This window comes from Pelodiscus sinensis, chromosome 5 (assembly GCF_052426305.1).
Source record: "Pelodiscus sinensis isolate ZL-2025 chromosome 5, ASM5242630v1, whole genome shotgun sequence".
Lineage (NCBI taxonomy): Eukaryota > Metazoa > Chordata > Testudines > Trionychidae > Pelodiscus > Pelodiscus sinensis.
This window is the reverse complement of record NC_143056.1, coordinates 44,694,106-44,709,681: the sequence shown is the minus strand read 5'-3', so window position 1 is coordinate 44,709,681 and position 15,576 is coordinate 44,694,106. Positions and strand designations below refer to the sequence as shown.

Below are 15,576 nucleotides of genomic sequence, written 5' to 3'. Positions count from 1 at the left end.
CGCTGCTGGCAGAACCAGAGCCCTAGGAAATTGACATACCATTCATTCCTTTGATGCTTCTTCCACACAAATCCCACCAGGACATGCAAGACAGATGTTTTGGAAAAGTTTGCATGGAAGAGACATAAAGGGCAAGAGCACAGGGGCTTCAGGTGGACTGGCAGGAGGCAATGATTAGGTTAGACCACAGGGCACCAGAAAGCAGGAGAGACTGTGGGACTGGCAGAGCCTTGGGTGGAAGAAGAAAGTAAATTTTGGAATTTCAGGGTTTGAGGGGAGGTCTTAGAGGTTGCAGCAGGGTCTTGCAGGAAAGGGCTTGGGCTTCAGGGTCTCCTGAGACGAAAGACTTTGAGGCAGTTGGTTTTAGGAGCTGAGGAATAATGGAGTAAAACTCTCATTGGTTTTATTGTTTACACAGATTCATGTAAGGCCCAAAGAATGTGATAAATCCACTGTGCTGGGAGGGGCTGATAAGGATTGAGGTTTCTGGGGCCAAGAAAATAGGTAGAGGGAGGGAGCTGAAGCTGCCCAGAGCTAGTGGAGGGGTGGTTTTAGAGGGCAAGAAAGGAGAGAAGGGGGGGATCAATAAACAAGAGAAGGATCAGTCCAGGTGTTAGGGAGAGTCGGGGGGAAGAGGTTGATGGTAAAGGTATGGGTGTAAGACAAGCCCTGAGTATAAGTAGGCTACCAGGAATAAGGGGCCAGAGGGTAGACCACCAGACTCGGGGAGATGGGTATGGTTGGGTCTTTCCTGGTTCTAGAAGGCTGTAGGACCTGGTGGTTACAGATAAGCAAACAAATCTGGATGATTCTTTCTGAAAGGCAATGCAGCTGAGATTTGGGTCTGCTATATTAGAAACCTAGTTCTGCCAGAAGGTACCTTATCTGTACAATGGGGAGAATATTTGCTTGTCTCATAAAGAAGAATGTAAAGCCTTGCTCATGAATAAGTGTTGTGAAATACACTGAACTAGAAACAGTTGTAAGTGAAAGAGGTATGGCTTGAACTTTTTTGGGGGGGGGGGTCCTCCTGGCTCCCAGCCCTGTGCACCTTCCCCATGGCAATAGGGTATTTTGTGGAAGAGTGTCTGTTTCTCATAATATTTAGGACAGGTAACAGACTGGGAGACCTACTGGGGACGAGTAGGCAGGCCAGAGAGTGGGTGCCAAAGGATGAGAGCTAGCAAGCCAAGTAAGAAAACATTCAAATTTTCTTGCTCTGACTTGATGGAACAAGAGGAAAAATCATATATATGCAAGGTTTATCCTTGGGCAAAATGTTCCTGGGCCTTTGATTCTCTTTCTGTTGTAATTGTGGAAGCAGCAGGAAGCTCTTGTAGGGGCTGGGGAGGAAGCTGTTGGGGGTCCAAACCAATCAGTCTGTATCCAAGCTCCCTACCAGTGTTGAGTTTCCCACATGGCTCCCAGCTACAGGCAGAGCTCCTCCTCGGGGATCCTCTGCTTTTATATTTTAGTTTTGGAACCAAGATCTTTCCAGTTTCTTCTTGTTTTTCTGCTCATGTTCTGGAAGGTGTGAGAGCAGAGCAGTGAAGGTGCTGGCCCTTTAAGAAGTCCTGCTGGTCTGAGTGTCTTGAGACAATAGCCATTATCACTTTAGCTTTGGAAGTGACCCCTGAATCTGCACTCCTTTCATCTTGGATACAAGAGCACTTGAGGATGGACTATTTCCTGGTGGGGAGGGGAGGAGCTGAGACCCCTTCACACAAGCCAAAGCCAATCACTCCAGATGGTTCACTCCAGATCTGAAACCAGTTCCAGTCTGAATGTGGGACCCAGCTGAGAAAGTGGAGCCTGCTGCGCTTCCTGCTGCAGGATTTAAATGTCCAGGGAACTGCCTTGCAGAGGGAGCAAGGCAAGTAACAGCAGCGGCCGGGGACTGGCTGGTGTGAGCGCCAGGGCTCTGCCCAACAAGTAAGGTGAGTTCAGAGGAGGTTCCCAAAGCCCAGGCCTGGCTGAGGAGGGAATCTTCGTTGCAAGGGTGAAAGCCAGGCGTGGGCCGGTCTGCAGAAAGCGCAGCCCAGGTCAGCAGGGGGCCAGAGTCCAAACGCTTCGGGCTTGAGCAGAGGGGAAAGCTGTGCAATTACCTCCGGACGCGGAACAGCTGCAGGGTGGTGCCCGGGAGCTGCGGCAGCGGCTCCCAGTGAAGTATCTGCCTCACCCACTCTGTGTCCCCCCCCATAGCTCCCCGCCGGCCCCAAGCGCTGCTGCGGAGCTGCCACCTCCCCATGCGATCTGGGCCTCCCAGGGCAGTTTCACTGGCTCCTTTTGTGGGCTGGGGCCTCCCAGGCCATTTCTGGAACCGAGCGAGAGGAACCTTTGTGTTGTCTCTCCATGTGGACTTTGCCCCAGGACACAATTGTCCAGAAATGCCTTTCCTTCTTTCAAGGACAATAAACCCGGTTTCTTCCCCCCCCCCTTCCTCAATGCCTTCTGCCCGTTGAAACCCTGGCATGTCTGAGGGTAAAAAGAGCCCCCCAGTCACACTTTGTTTCCCTCAGATTCCACCTCCCAGACAAACACAAGCGTCCCTATGCTGCAGCAGGGCCAGGGAGCCACCAGCAAAGGGAACCCACAATGCTGGTCCCCAGGCTGTTCTGTCACCCTGATATTACAAATAAGATGGCCTGTGAATTGGGAATTGCGGATGCAGCCTTCCTGCTTTGGGGCCAGTGGTGCAGGGGGAACTGGCTGGCTCAGGGAATGGGATACAGGGCCTTCCTCCTTTGGAGTTCCAGTCTGACTCCAGAACGTATATGGGCTATTAGATGGGCTCAGAGAAGGCCTGAAAAAGCCACTATCTTGGAGTTAGTAGGGAGCTGAAGCCACTAATATCTGTGCAGTGTCTGAACTCTTACTTTGTAAAGGCTAAAAGCCTTTATTGCAGTGAAAAACTTTCCAAACACAATTCAAATAAGTCATTTTCCTGAGCCTGCTGGCAGCTGCCAGTGTTGCTGCTGCTTACAGCTTACCCAAACATCCATAAAGGGAAGCTCACACGGCTCTGTTCAGCTTCACTGCTGATGTGGGCAGTCCTGCCCCCTAGACTACAAACATGGCTTTGACACAGGGAAACACATTTAAAGGGCTAACTTCACATGGCTTCCATTTAAGGAACTGGAGGTGTTTATAGATGTTTAAGATGAATGGGGCAATTCACACCTCTTAGAGCTGTTGTGTCAGGCTGCCTAAGGCCTCATCTTGTCTACACTAGAAAGTTTTGTCGCTTTACTGGGATAGTTAAAGCCTAAGGACCCACATTCCATTCTCACCCCCCAAACAAAGTCTGAGTCATACATAACTATCAGCTTTAGTCTGCACTAGACAATTTATATCAGTGTTATGGTTAGGAGATATAACTTTTTTATATCTATTATGCTTATACTAATTTAAGGACTAGTGTGAATGCAGTTACTGGTAAAAGTTGTATTTCCCTTCCAAATTGGAAGCTATACAGGCTTACATGTTTTTATGCCAGTATAACTATTCACATGGAGATTGTTTTGTTTCTTGCTTTAACTATCCTGCTACCCTTAAAATGATAAAGCTGCCTAGTGTAGACAAGCCCTTTACATTTATGTTTTCAAACTTCTCTCTGTAACTGTAAGGGAGGAAAATGTTATTTTTGCCTTTGAAATGAAAGCTGAGAAGTCTGTTGCGGTCATGTGATTAACAGGGAGGCGAATCTAGGCACATTCTTATTGTGTCTGTGTCTTAATCCAGCTCTGAATAGAAAAGGAAAGATTCCTCTCTCTCTCAGCAGCCAGGAGGTTTTTAGGGAAGGGTGGAATAGTAGATCCTTCCCCACATAGCTTTTTATGGGGTGGAGAAGAAACAGCTGCTTTTCTTTCTGCTGCAAAGGAGTGGCAGTGGCTTCAAGTTCATGTGAAACCTACTGGCCAGAGACTCATAAAAGCTACAGCCCCTGACCAGGGTTCAGGGGTAGCATCCTAGTGGGAATTCCTGCAGGCTCCTCTATCCCAACAACTGTGGACTGGGCTTCTCACTATGCTACTGGACCTCCCTGGTGGCCACATCACAGGCTTTTGTGTCAGTTTCTCCTGTTGGGTATCTGGGCTCCAGGATTTGAGGAATGTGTTACAAAGCCTCACCTCTATGTATGAGTTTAAATGTGATGTTGGGCAGTGGTGATGTATACCTGGGATGCCCAGCCAACTGGCACTATGTGAAATGAGCCTGTGACTGAAGTGAAGTACCTAGAGGAGAGGGGTCCAAATCACAATTAGCCTCTTTGTTGGCAGCCTTAGCTAAGGGTGTGTCTAGACTACAGGTTTTTTTTCTTAAAGTGGTCTTTTTTTGAAAACTTCACCTGTGTCTAGACTGCTGCCACGTACTTTCAAAATTAAATCGAAAGAAAACAGCAGTTTTTCCTACCACGGAAAACTTCATTTTATGAGGAATAATGCCTTTTTTTGATAGTGCTCTTTCAAAAAAAGGCATTATTGAACACAAATAGTGCTTTTTCAAAAGAGAGCATCCAGACTGCCTGGGTGCTCGCTTTCGAAAAAGCGTCTCTTTCGAAAATACTGGTTGCTGTCTAGCCAATCTCTTTCGAAAAAGCCTCTTTCGAAAGAGGCTTGTAGTCTAAGTGGCCAAGGAGTCGGGCTTTGGGGCTAGACTCCAAGGAGGAGAGCTGGCCACTTCTAGCCGTAGGTGGTGGGTGCTGGGAGCTTGTTTTGCGTATAGCTACTATTGCGTGGGTGAAACCAAGCCTGTTGTTTCAAATCTAGCACCTAAGTTGTGGCAGCTGAAAGCCCCACTCCACAGCCCAGCCCTGTCAGGTCCCTCTGCTGCCTGAAATAAGGGGTCTGGCATTTGGGGGGCTGTCAGCTATAGGAGTTGGAAGTGGTGTGGGAGAAGGAGTGTTAAAGTGGTGGTTCTCCCCCAACCACCTCCTCCACACTGGATTGCTAGAGGAAAAGGTTTGGGAAGCCCCTCCTATCTCATCATAAAGGAAGAAAGGCTGTTCATGGCCCCCACATTGAGCGATGTCTATGAGAGCATCTTTAGTCTCTTACTCCTTGAGCTGGGAGTAGTATGGGGGCAGCACGTTCACTTAAATGACCACCTCGCTGTCAAGATAGGGAGTGGAGGATGCAGTGGCAGGCCTGCTGGAGTGAGATGGGCTGTGCTACCCATTGTAGGAGTGTGTCAATAAACCCCTTATGCAAGTCCCTCCTGAGTAACACAAGCAAATCTTGCTCTCCTAACAAACCAACCAAGCTAAGGAGAAGTGGTGGGGTGGTTAAATCAGGCACTGGTGCCAGCTTCCCTCTTGACCTGGGATTGCTCCACCCCAGCTCCATCTCACCCCAGCCTCTGCCTGCACTTCACCCCTTTCACTCAAACTCTTGCCCGGCCTCTTCCTGGTCCCGCTTTACTCACACCCGGTCTCTTCCCAACCCCACTGTGGCCCTTCCCCTGAACACACCCTGGCTCTGCTCCTCCCCCTCAGCTGATCAGGTGGGTTGGAGGTGCTGTGAGGAAGAGGAGTCAATGACAGGGCCATCCAGTGGTGGTGGTGGTGAGAGGGAGGGAGAGGTGCTTGCTGCCAGTGAGTGCACCCGCTAACTTTTTTCCATGGATGCTTCAGACTTGAAGCACTTATTGAGTCAGGGCTTATGAAAACAGATGACCCAGGCATGTGGCCTGTCTGAATGGTGCTTCATAAAACACCTCTGACAGCCTTGATGAGACTAAAAATGTAACCTTGGGCCTAAATGGCAAATCCAGATCCAGCTGTAGCAGCATTTAAGGGCAAATCTGACTCCCAGTTGTAGGGCTTTGTCACATTACTGCATCAGCCCTCTTGCCTGTTGTCCCCTTGGAAAATGCTGATGGTGATTTTCAGTCCTTCCTGAGGTATGCTAGGTTCATTCTAGTCCTAAAAGAAGGCCGTATGCTGAAGAGCTCACAATCTGAGACCAACCATCCATCCAGCTCCGTATCCTGTCTTCAGATAGCAGCCAATGCCAGGTGCTTCAGAGGGAATGAACAGAACAGGGAATCAAGTGATCTATCCCTGTCATCCACTCCTATCTTCTGGCAAACAGTGACTAGGGATGCATCCAGGCTTCCCTCTAAGGAGCGCACCTGTGTGGGCACACACCAGAAATGAACCTCCTGTCTAGCTCAGAAGAGCCGTGCTCTGCTGCTCTGGAGTGGGGCCTTGTGCTGGGTGGCTGCCCTGCCCCAGGAGCAGCAGGGAAGCCACCTAGCTCCAGGGCTGGTGGTGTGGGCCACCTTGTGGACCGCTGCTCCTTTGGTGGCCCTGGCTGGAGTCAGAGCCCAAGCTGTACTACAGGAGGCAGCTGCTCTGGCAGCCAGAGCTGGAAGCCACGTGATAGGCAGTGTGGCCCTGAGTGGGGCCAGAGTCAGTGGGGCCAGAGCCAGAGGTTATGTGGCAGGCGGCGGCTGCTCCAGTGGCTCTGGCTGGGGTGGAAGTTGTTCCCGCCGGGATGTGGCACATCCCAGCCTGAAGTGTCAGGCCTCACATCAGTTGACCATAAGTAGTAAGCATCACCCAGTAAGGGTGATGTTAACCATTCGCATCCCTATTTTGAATAGGAGATTAATAGTTGGGCTTTATTGTTTTGTATTGATTGTGTGTGTGCTAGGTTGGTTTTTGTTTTTAAACCACCCAGCTGGTTGTCTTTTTAGAGCTTTTAAAAGATTTGAAGTAAGAGGTATTATTTTTTGTATTTTATATGAATACCTATACTTATTTTTAAATTTTTACTTTAATTATATTTTTTATTTGTTATTGACAGAGGGAGTTGGGATATTTATTTTGGGTTTCTCTTTTTATTTTCACTTATTTTATGTTTAATATTAATCACTTAAAGAAAAAAAGTTTAACTTTGTGAAAGCATCAGGACACTTGAAGAGTTAACTAACAAAGTTAAAAGTTCAGAGGGGAACCCCAGTTAGTCTGTAGCAGGAAAAACTTAAATAACAAATAGTCTAATAGCACCTTAAAGACTAACAAAATATGTAGATGGTATCCCGAGCTTTCATGGGCAAAAACCCACTTCTTCAGATGACTAAGTTAAAGTTAAGGTTGTCAGTCGATGTTCACTGTCAAAGAGTAGCTGTCAGTTTTGCAACCTTGAATAAAATATTTAAATGGATTTTAGTGGATTTTTTAAAAAGCTGATATATAAAATATTAAAGTGTTTGAAAATTTGAGGTCTTGCTATGCTCATAATGAGCGACTAAATATTTAAATTTTCTTGGCTTATCTTTTACTAGCTGAAGTTTTGAACTATTTTACTTTTGAAAATGATTTTAGACTTTCAAAGAGCATGTGTAAATTGCAAATTCTGAACAAATGACTCATGTAAGTTGCTTGCGTTTCTAAACTGCTATTCATTTTTATATTTAATCTTTGACTAAAGTTTGTTTGTTTTTCAGCTGAGATCTCTTTTGGCCTGGGCTTTGATAACTTCTGTATTTTAGCAATGTTTAGTTCCATCTTTTCCTTCCATGTTTCAGCCATCTGATCTTAACTACACTTTTTTTTATAGTTAAACAGTTTAAATGGGATTGTTCTTGTACCTGCTGCAACCATCACAATTCATTATTTTTAGGCTCATTTGTTAGGAAGCACCCATTTCCTTCAGAATGACTGTAAGGCCTTTTGTATTTGTGCAGGGGTGATTAATAAGAAGATTGTGGGACAAATACAGCACATTGGCAGTTAGGATCAGCCATAATGATAAAAATGTGTGGGTGAAAGTCCTGATTTAGCAGCTCGTTTTATTCTTTGTTACTGGGAAAGGGCTGCTTTAGTATTCTTTCTTCCATAACACATTAATATATTTGTTAGTAACTGGTGGGTGCCACAGTGGCACACATCCAGACAAGCGCACATGACCTCAATATTGGTGCACAAGACAAAACTCGGTCCGCTCATGGATGGAAAATCTTAGAGGGAACACTGGATGCACCTTCCCCTCCCCCACCACCTGGCTAACCGCCATTGATGGACTCATCCTCCATGAACTAGCTCATTTATTTTTAACCCTCTTATAGGTCTGGCCTTGACAGTGTCCCCTGGCAAAGAGTTCCACAGGTTGACTATGCATTGTGTGAAAAATTTTGTTTTAAGCCTACAGTCTACTATTTTGTTGGGTAACCCCTAGTTCTTGTGTTATGTAAAGGGGAAAATTATACTACTTTGTTCCGTTTCTCCACATCATTCATGATAGTAGAGACCTCTGCCATATATGTCTGAGTCTTTTCTCTTCGAAGCTGAAGTCTGTTTTTTTTTAATTTCTCCTTATATAGAAGCTGTTCCATATCTCTAATCAGTTTTGTTGCCTTTCTTTGCACTTTTTCCAATTCTTTATATATATATATATTTTAAATGTGGCATCCATATCTGCACACAGCACTCATGATGTGGGTATGCCATGGAATTATGTAGCGGCGCTGTAATAATTTCTGTTTTATGATACATTCTGTCCTAATAGCCTGAATGTTAGGAATCATGTCTACACTATGGCTTTTGCTGGAAGAGGCAATGCAAATGAAGCGCTGATTAGCATTTTGTCACACTTCATTTGCATAATCTATTCTGAGCTGTTTTTGCATAAGGAGTTTTTGTGTAAAAATAAGCAGTGTGGCCGTAGCAGTTTTGCACAAAAACCTCTTTTTGCACAAAAACAGCTCGTTGTCATGTGGTGTGGTTGTCAAGTGGTGTTTTACATTGTGTCTGTGCGCACACAATACATGTCATTGTGTGGATGGGAAGATCAAAATTGCACATCATTAAACAGATGGCATGCTTTGCAGAGTAGTTCTGGTTTTCACTAATTTTTTGAGAGAAGCAAGAGTACAGCAGGCAGGTTAGAAGGAGGGGGCTGGGCTGTGGCCAAGGGGAAGAAAGAGAAGGAAAGAAAAGGAGGACCACGCTGGGGAGAGGCTAGGCTGAAAGTGGTGCGGTTCTGACTGACTCAGAGGGCCTCTCCCGCCATGTTCCCTCACCCGATCCCAGCCGCCTGGTAGTGGTGGCCCCTGCTCAGCCCCAGCCAAGGCGCTTGCCAGAGGGTCTCTAAGCCAGCCCTGAGGGACACAGCCATCCCGGGAGAAGCCCTGCTCCACCATGCTGGTTGGATGCCCCTGGAGCTGCCCCAGAGGATCCTTGGTCCGCCACATCGCTCAGCTGCCCCAGAGCAGCCCCACTTGGCCATGCAGGCTGACCACCTCAGGAGCAGGCCCACTCCTCAGAGCAGCCATGCAAGGCCATGTGTCTGCCATGGAATTGGAACCGGGGCTGTGGTGAGGTTGCCCCAGTAGGGACAGCCTCACCATGGCCCGGCTCCAGCCATGGCACATGCAGCAGCTACCTGCCATACAGCCCTGCTGGCCAGGTTATGTGGCTGCCATGAGATGGTCGCCTTGGGCCCTGAGCATTCAGAACCCTGTGGCTTCACGCATTCAGGGCCCTGCACTGCCCAGCTCCACCCACCCGGCAGGGGGCCATGCGGCTCAGCTGCCTTGGGACCTGCACACCCTTTGGCCGGTCCTGTGAGGCTGCCCCAGTAGGGACATCCCAGTAGTCTCAGCGTGGCCCGGCTTCAACCTCAGCACACGGCTGGGGGCACGGCCCAACAGAGTGCCATGGCCCAGCAGGCAAGTGTTCACAGCCTGCCACCTGTTTGTGGACCTGTGGTTGGGAACCACTGTATTACACTATCAGGGTACAGACTTTCCAGGATGGGTATTGAGAGCTTTGTTGCTCTGACACCATGATCCTGGCTGTGAATAGGCTTTGCTCCTGCAGCTGGCCAAGCAAGGGATCTCTCTGGACTATACTGTCCCTCTTATGGGCAGGCTGAAAGCTCCCTGAGAATGGGCTCTGTCTCTGCACACAGGACTTTAGAAGAGTGTTGCTTTCTAACACTGATTTTTCACAGGAAAGCTGATGGCAGAAGGGAGTGGCCATTCCCATTCCTCTCTCCAGGTGCTGTTATTGGGTAATGAAACAAATTCACCTTTTTGCCCTTTGAGATTCCCAGGTTTTACCATCTGGGGTAAATGTTATGCTCAGGCCCATACTAGGCACAAAGCCAGGCACAGAACAGACCAGGTATAAACTTTCCCTCTTCTCAGCTCTGCCTATGCATTATACTCCTGGCCTGCAGCAGCCCCTGCTGGTGCAGCCTTACCTCCGACCCTCAAGCTGCACTCTCCTACACCTTGCGGCAAATCGCTCTGGCCAGCCTGTCCTCTCTCGGGAGGCCATCCGTGCCATTTATACATCGGCCAGAAGAGGTCGCTTGAGAGCAACACAAGATGTATCCCTTGCCCATGTTTGTGGTTCAAGACCAGGATTCCTCCTTTTGAATCTGGAGGACTGAAAGCAAGGGTGCCTACTTGCAGGTGGGGTGGGCATTGGGAGGCATGGTCTCCTCTGCAGAGCTGGAGCTTACATGGTTTGAACTCTTGTGTCTTGCAGGATGATCCAGCGGCACCAGCTGGTGCAGTCTGTGCTGCAGGAGCTGCAAGAGGCCACTGAATGCTTTGGGCTAGAGGGATTAACCAGTGCAGCCCTAGAGGCTGAGAGGACCTTGTCCTCTTTCTCACTCCCCAGCTACTGTGGGAGGCAGTTCCAGGAAGAGCTGGAAATTGACCGGGTAGCAAGAAGCCTGTATCCAGAGGATGCCCCCAGCAACATGCTGCCCCTGGTGTGCAAGGGGGAGGGGAACCACCTGTTTGAGGCAGCCAGTGTGTTGCTGTGGGGCAACCCCAGCCTGAGTCTGGAGCTGCAGGTGCGCACAGTTGTGGAGATGCTGCTGCACAAGCATTACTACCTGAATGGCATGATTGACTCCAAGGTGATGCTGCAGGCTGCCCGCTACTCTCTCTGCACTGAGGAGTCCCCCGAGATGACCAGCCTGCCTTTGGCTATCCTTGAAGCCATTTTTGATGCTGACATCAAGGCTACTTGTTTCCCTGGCACCTTTGCTAACATGTGGCATGTCTATGCCCTGGCCTCAGTGCTGCAATGTAACATCTACTCCATCTACCCCATGAGCAACTTGAAGATCCGGCCATATTTCAACCGCCTCATCCGGCCCAGGAAGTGTGGCCCACAGACCTCCACGCTTCACATCATGTGGTCAGGCCAGCAGCTCTCCTCACAGGTCTTCAAAGCACAGTACTTTGTAGCTGTGGTAGGCCTGGAAGAGCTGGAACCTGCAAGCCCTTCTCCAGAGCCTCCAGTCCAGCCAGTCCAGACTCTGGAGTTGCTGAAGAGTGACCCCCGGCTGACCTACTTTAATCTGTGTGACAAGTACAGCATCACTAAGAGCACCTTCTACCGCTGGAAGCGCCAGTCCCGGGAACACAGGCAGAAAGCAGCTACCAGGTTTGCAGCCAAACACTTCCTGCAGTCTTGCTTCCAAGAAGGCAATGTGATCCCTCTTCAGCACTTCCGACAAATGTTCCCAGAAATCTCCCGCTCCACTTACTATGCTTGGAAGCACGAGATGCAGAGCATGGTCAATGGTGGTGACACCTCTGCTCCAGCTGAGACTCCGAGGTCACAGGAGCCTCATGGAGACCATCAAAAAAAGCCCAACCCAGACAAGGATGATGCAGCAAAGTCAGAGGGTAGCCTAAGGCCAAAGATCCCTCCCTTGGAGCCCAGCCAAGCAGGAATCTTCATGCAAGGAGCCAAGTCATACCTGGAGAAATGCATCTCCATGAACACTCTGGTACCCTACAGGTGCTTCAAGCGCAGCTTCCCTGGTATCTCCAGGTCCACCTACTACAACTGGCGGAGAAAAGCCATTAAGGGGAATCCCAACTTCAAACCCCCTCAGGCTCCTTCAGTCAGCCAGAAGCCCCTAGTGAAAAGTAAGGTGTACCTGCCATTCAAGCCTGGAAATCTGTCTGGCAGGAAAATGCTGAACGGACACCGCTCAGAGTCCAGAAGTCTCCTTCAGCTCAAACCCTCAGTCTATAACTGGAGAAAGCAGCTTCGTGACATAGCCAAGAGGCATGTCCAGCAATGGCGGCTGCCATTCTGTAAGTTCCGCCTCCGCTACCCTGGCTTCTCCTCTACAGCCTATTGGTTCTGGAAGAAAAGCAGCCAACAGATGAACAAGCAGCCTCTCCGGACCAGCTCATCCCAACAGCTGAGTCAGGTCATCTCTGAGGCTCCTGGAAAAGCAGAGCCTGGGATCAAGCCACGATCCCAAATGGAAGTGGCACCTAGGCATCTAGACAAGCAGGCATCTGTCACCCCCTACAATGCAACAATCTCTGGCTATGCCATGTCGGAAAGAGCCCACAGCCGGATGTTCGTGATGGATGTGATTGCCACTGCCCAGTTCAAAGCTCAGGCCAAGCTGTTCCTGCAGCAGCGCTTTGAATCGAAGACCTTCCCAACCTACAAAGAGTTTAGTGCCCACTTCCCCCTCACGGCACGTTCCACCTACTACATGTGGAAGCGTGCCCTGCACGATGGACTGACACTAGTGGATGCCTGAGGGCGGGCTGCCTGCTGGAACCTGCTCTCTGCTCTCCAGGCGGTAGGGCAGCATTTGTGAGCTGCAATTCAGCTCTCTTTGTCTTTGTTTTTTCTCTTATTTTGTTTTCTCTTCTGTTTTGACTAAATCTGGTCTCAGAGTACAGGGGCCAGGCCTGCCTGTTGCCAGTCCCTGGAGGCGGGAGGAGTGGAATGAGAGCTCTGATTTGTGTTGGATTTGTTTCTGGGTGGCCAAGATGCCCCAAAAAGTCAGAAGGGGGACTTCCTTCTCTTGATGCTTAGCCTGGGATGCAGGGTGGTGGAATAGGGGAAAAGGAGGGATATGGGACTCTGAAATGTTCCTGTATGCACTATGGGAATAAATGCCCTTAAGTTATGGGCTGACAAACTGCAGGCTTCTGTTCTGAATGCTATGTATGGGATTTGTGGGCTCATCTGCCCAGTCACTGTCAAACCTGAAGTCTATCATGTTTCTTGGGGGGGGGGGGCTACACAGCGCCTGGCACACCAAGGACACCAAGCTCATTCTTTCTCAGGCTCCAAGAGATGGTGCTGAGACCATCCCAGGCATGGTGTCCATAGGAAGATTTCCTAACAGCCCCGCCTTAGGTGGGGGTACCCTAGAGGCTACAGTGCTTTGGTGCATTCCTCCTTGTCTTAAGAACACGGGTGGAGTTTGAGGAGCGGTTTAGCTCAGGGACAGCACTGACATGATCTGAGTTCTGTGACTATTAATTCCAGAGGCCTAGTGACTCTGTGGCGTCCCTGATCAGACATTGCCCTGCCTGTAGTCCCAGGAGACAAGACCTCCTCTCATTCCTTGTTAGGTGAGGGGGTTGCGTTCCTGTTTCTTTCTGTCTGCCCTTCCCCTCTGGGAATGATCATGTGTAGCTCTTCAGCTAAACAGGGACCTGTTGGCTTTGACCCCTTCAAGCCTGTGACTTGCTGTCATTTGCAGGCTCTGGATAATAACTTCCCTGTGTCCCCTGCCTTATTAGCAAGTGACCTTGCTTCTCTGCAGTCCCAGTGAGCATGTGCCTTATGCTCCTGCTCTTCAGGAGCATCTTTTTCACAGGAGTCTGGTAGGAAGCCCCACTGGAAGAGGTAGAGAGACTACACCAGGAGCCACTGTGGGGAGGAGGGGACTCTACTTTCACTGCACCTAATGAACTGAGAGTAAGGGAGGAGGGCATCTCATGACTGAGCAGCAGAGCCCCATGCTACAGCAGGGCTGAATGTGCATGTGCAACCTGTAGAAATGTAAATCAATAAAAACCCTTCCCCTCCCAGCCCTGTGTGGTATGTCTCTTCTCTCACCTCGTTTTTGTGTGTGACTCAAATGTCTCAGTGAGCGTTGTTATCCTCTTGTTAGTTTTAGGGGAAAGCTAGGCCCAATAGGCGCCCCTGCAGGGTAACAGTCTGTCTCTTTCTCCCCACCCCTCCAAGGTCCCAGACAGGCAGCAGCTATACAAAACTTTCTCCTGTCTGCCCTGAGCCTGTGGTATCACTTCTAAGGGGGAGGCTGGGACTTCAGACCCCCTTCCCCTCCCTGCTGTAATTTCATGAGGAAATAATCTGAACTCAGTGAACAGTTAGCATGGATGATAATCACTAGCAGAGGGGATCGCTCTCTACAGCACAGGGAATGGGCTAACACTTGTCAGTTATTGCTGAGCTGGGCCAGATCCAAACCAGTGCCCTAGGCCCCAGTCTGGTCTATATTCAGAACAACGGGGTCTTTATACTGATGGCACTGGAAGCCAGATCAGGCTCATGCAACTGAATGCTATTTCTAACATCACAGCAAGTGTCTGTCTGAGAACTGATCTTTTCAAAAACAAAGGATGTAATGTACTATGCCTGTGGTGATAGATCTGCTCATTCCTTGTTCCTGAGTGAGGTGGGGAGGGGGGGGAATCTGAGTGGTGAAGGGGGCTCACAGCCAGCAGGTGGTGCTCTGGTAAAGGAAGACTATGGAAGTGCAGAGTTTTTAAAATGCACTATTCCCCCATAGGTCAGTCCTCTCTTTGCTACTAGGGAAGTTAACTCTTCTTCCCTCCAGTGGGGAAACAGAGAGGCCTTCTTCCTCTTGGAGCTCTGTGCTTTTGTTACCCTCTACTTCACTTTGCCTCTGTGTCCTGTGCACGCAGTGAGAGGAATCTCAGCTTCAGGGAAGAGGGGCTAGCAGCCTTGTGCAGCAGTCTGGGGTGCTGGCTCCCACAGGCCCAGACAGCCTGGCTGTGTCTAGACTGCACCCCTTTTGCGGAAAAGGGATGCAGATTAGACACAGCACAATTGCAAATGAAACGGGGATTTAAATCTCCCCCGCTTCATTTGCATGAACATGGCTGCTGCTTTTTTCTGGCTCGGGGCTTTGCCAGCAAAAAGCGCCAGTCTAGACGGGGATCTTTCGGAAAATAAAGCCTTTTCCAAAAGATCCCTTATTCCTGATTTTAAGAGGAATAAGGGATCTTTTGGAAAAGGCTTTATTTTCCAAAAGATCCCCGTCTAGACTGGCGCTTTTTGCTGGCAAAGCCCCGAGCTGGAAAAAAGCGGTAGCCATGTTCATGCAAATGAAGCAGGGGAGATTTAAATCCCTGTTTCATTTGCAATTGCGCTGTCTAATCTGCATCCCTTTTCCGCAAAAGGGGTGCAGTCTAGACACAGCCCCTGTGTCTAGTAGGCAGTTTGTTAGGACTTAACCCTGAGGGGGATGCCTCCACTAGGAACACCAGGGACTCAACAGGACTATCCCAGGTGGGACTGAAATGAGCCCCACATCAGGGGTTAAAATAAGAGAAGTAGTAGAGGTCCAACTAAATCTCCCACTCCTGTGCTGAAAGCCCCTTCTCTTCCCTGATGTGGAGGGGCGGCATTCCCCCTCAACTTCCCTGCTCCTTGGCTGCTGGGATGCAAACCCTTCCTCCACCCCCATTTCAATCTATTGTAGTCCTTAGCCTAGATCGCACTGGTAGCAAGGGCCTGCCCACCTAGGATCTGACTCCTGCTGGCACCCAAGCCCTGGGGGGCCTGATTCT

General features: G+C 49.3%; 1 protein-coding gene across 1 annotated transcript; it reads left to right on the top strand.

Moving 5' to 3' along the window:
* Positions 1-672: 672 nt before the first annotated feature.
* On the top strand, positions 673-13,827 carry VRTN (vertebrae development associated). Its single transcript, XM_006117741.5, has 2 exons — positions 673-1,937; positions 10,502-13,827. The coding sequence occupies exon 2, from the start codon at positions 10,503-10,505 to the stop codon at positions 12,537-12,539; it is 2,037 nt and encodes a 678-aa protein (XP_006117803.1). The 5' UTR covers positions 673-1,937; position 10,502; the 3' UTR covers positions 12,540-13,827.
* The last annotated feature ends 1,749 nt before the right edge of the window (positions 13,828-15,576 follow it).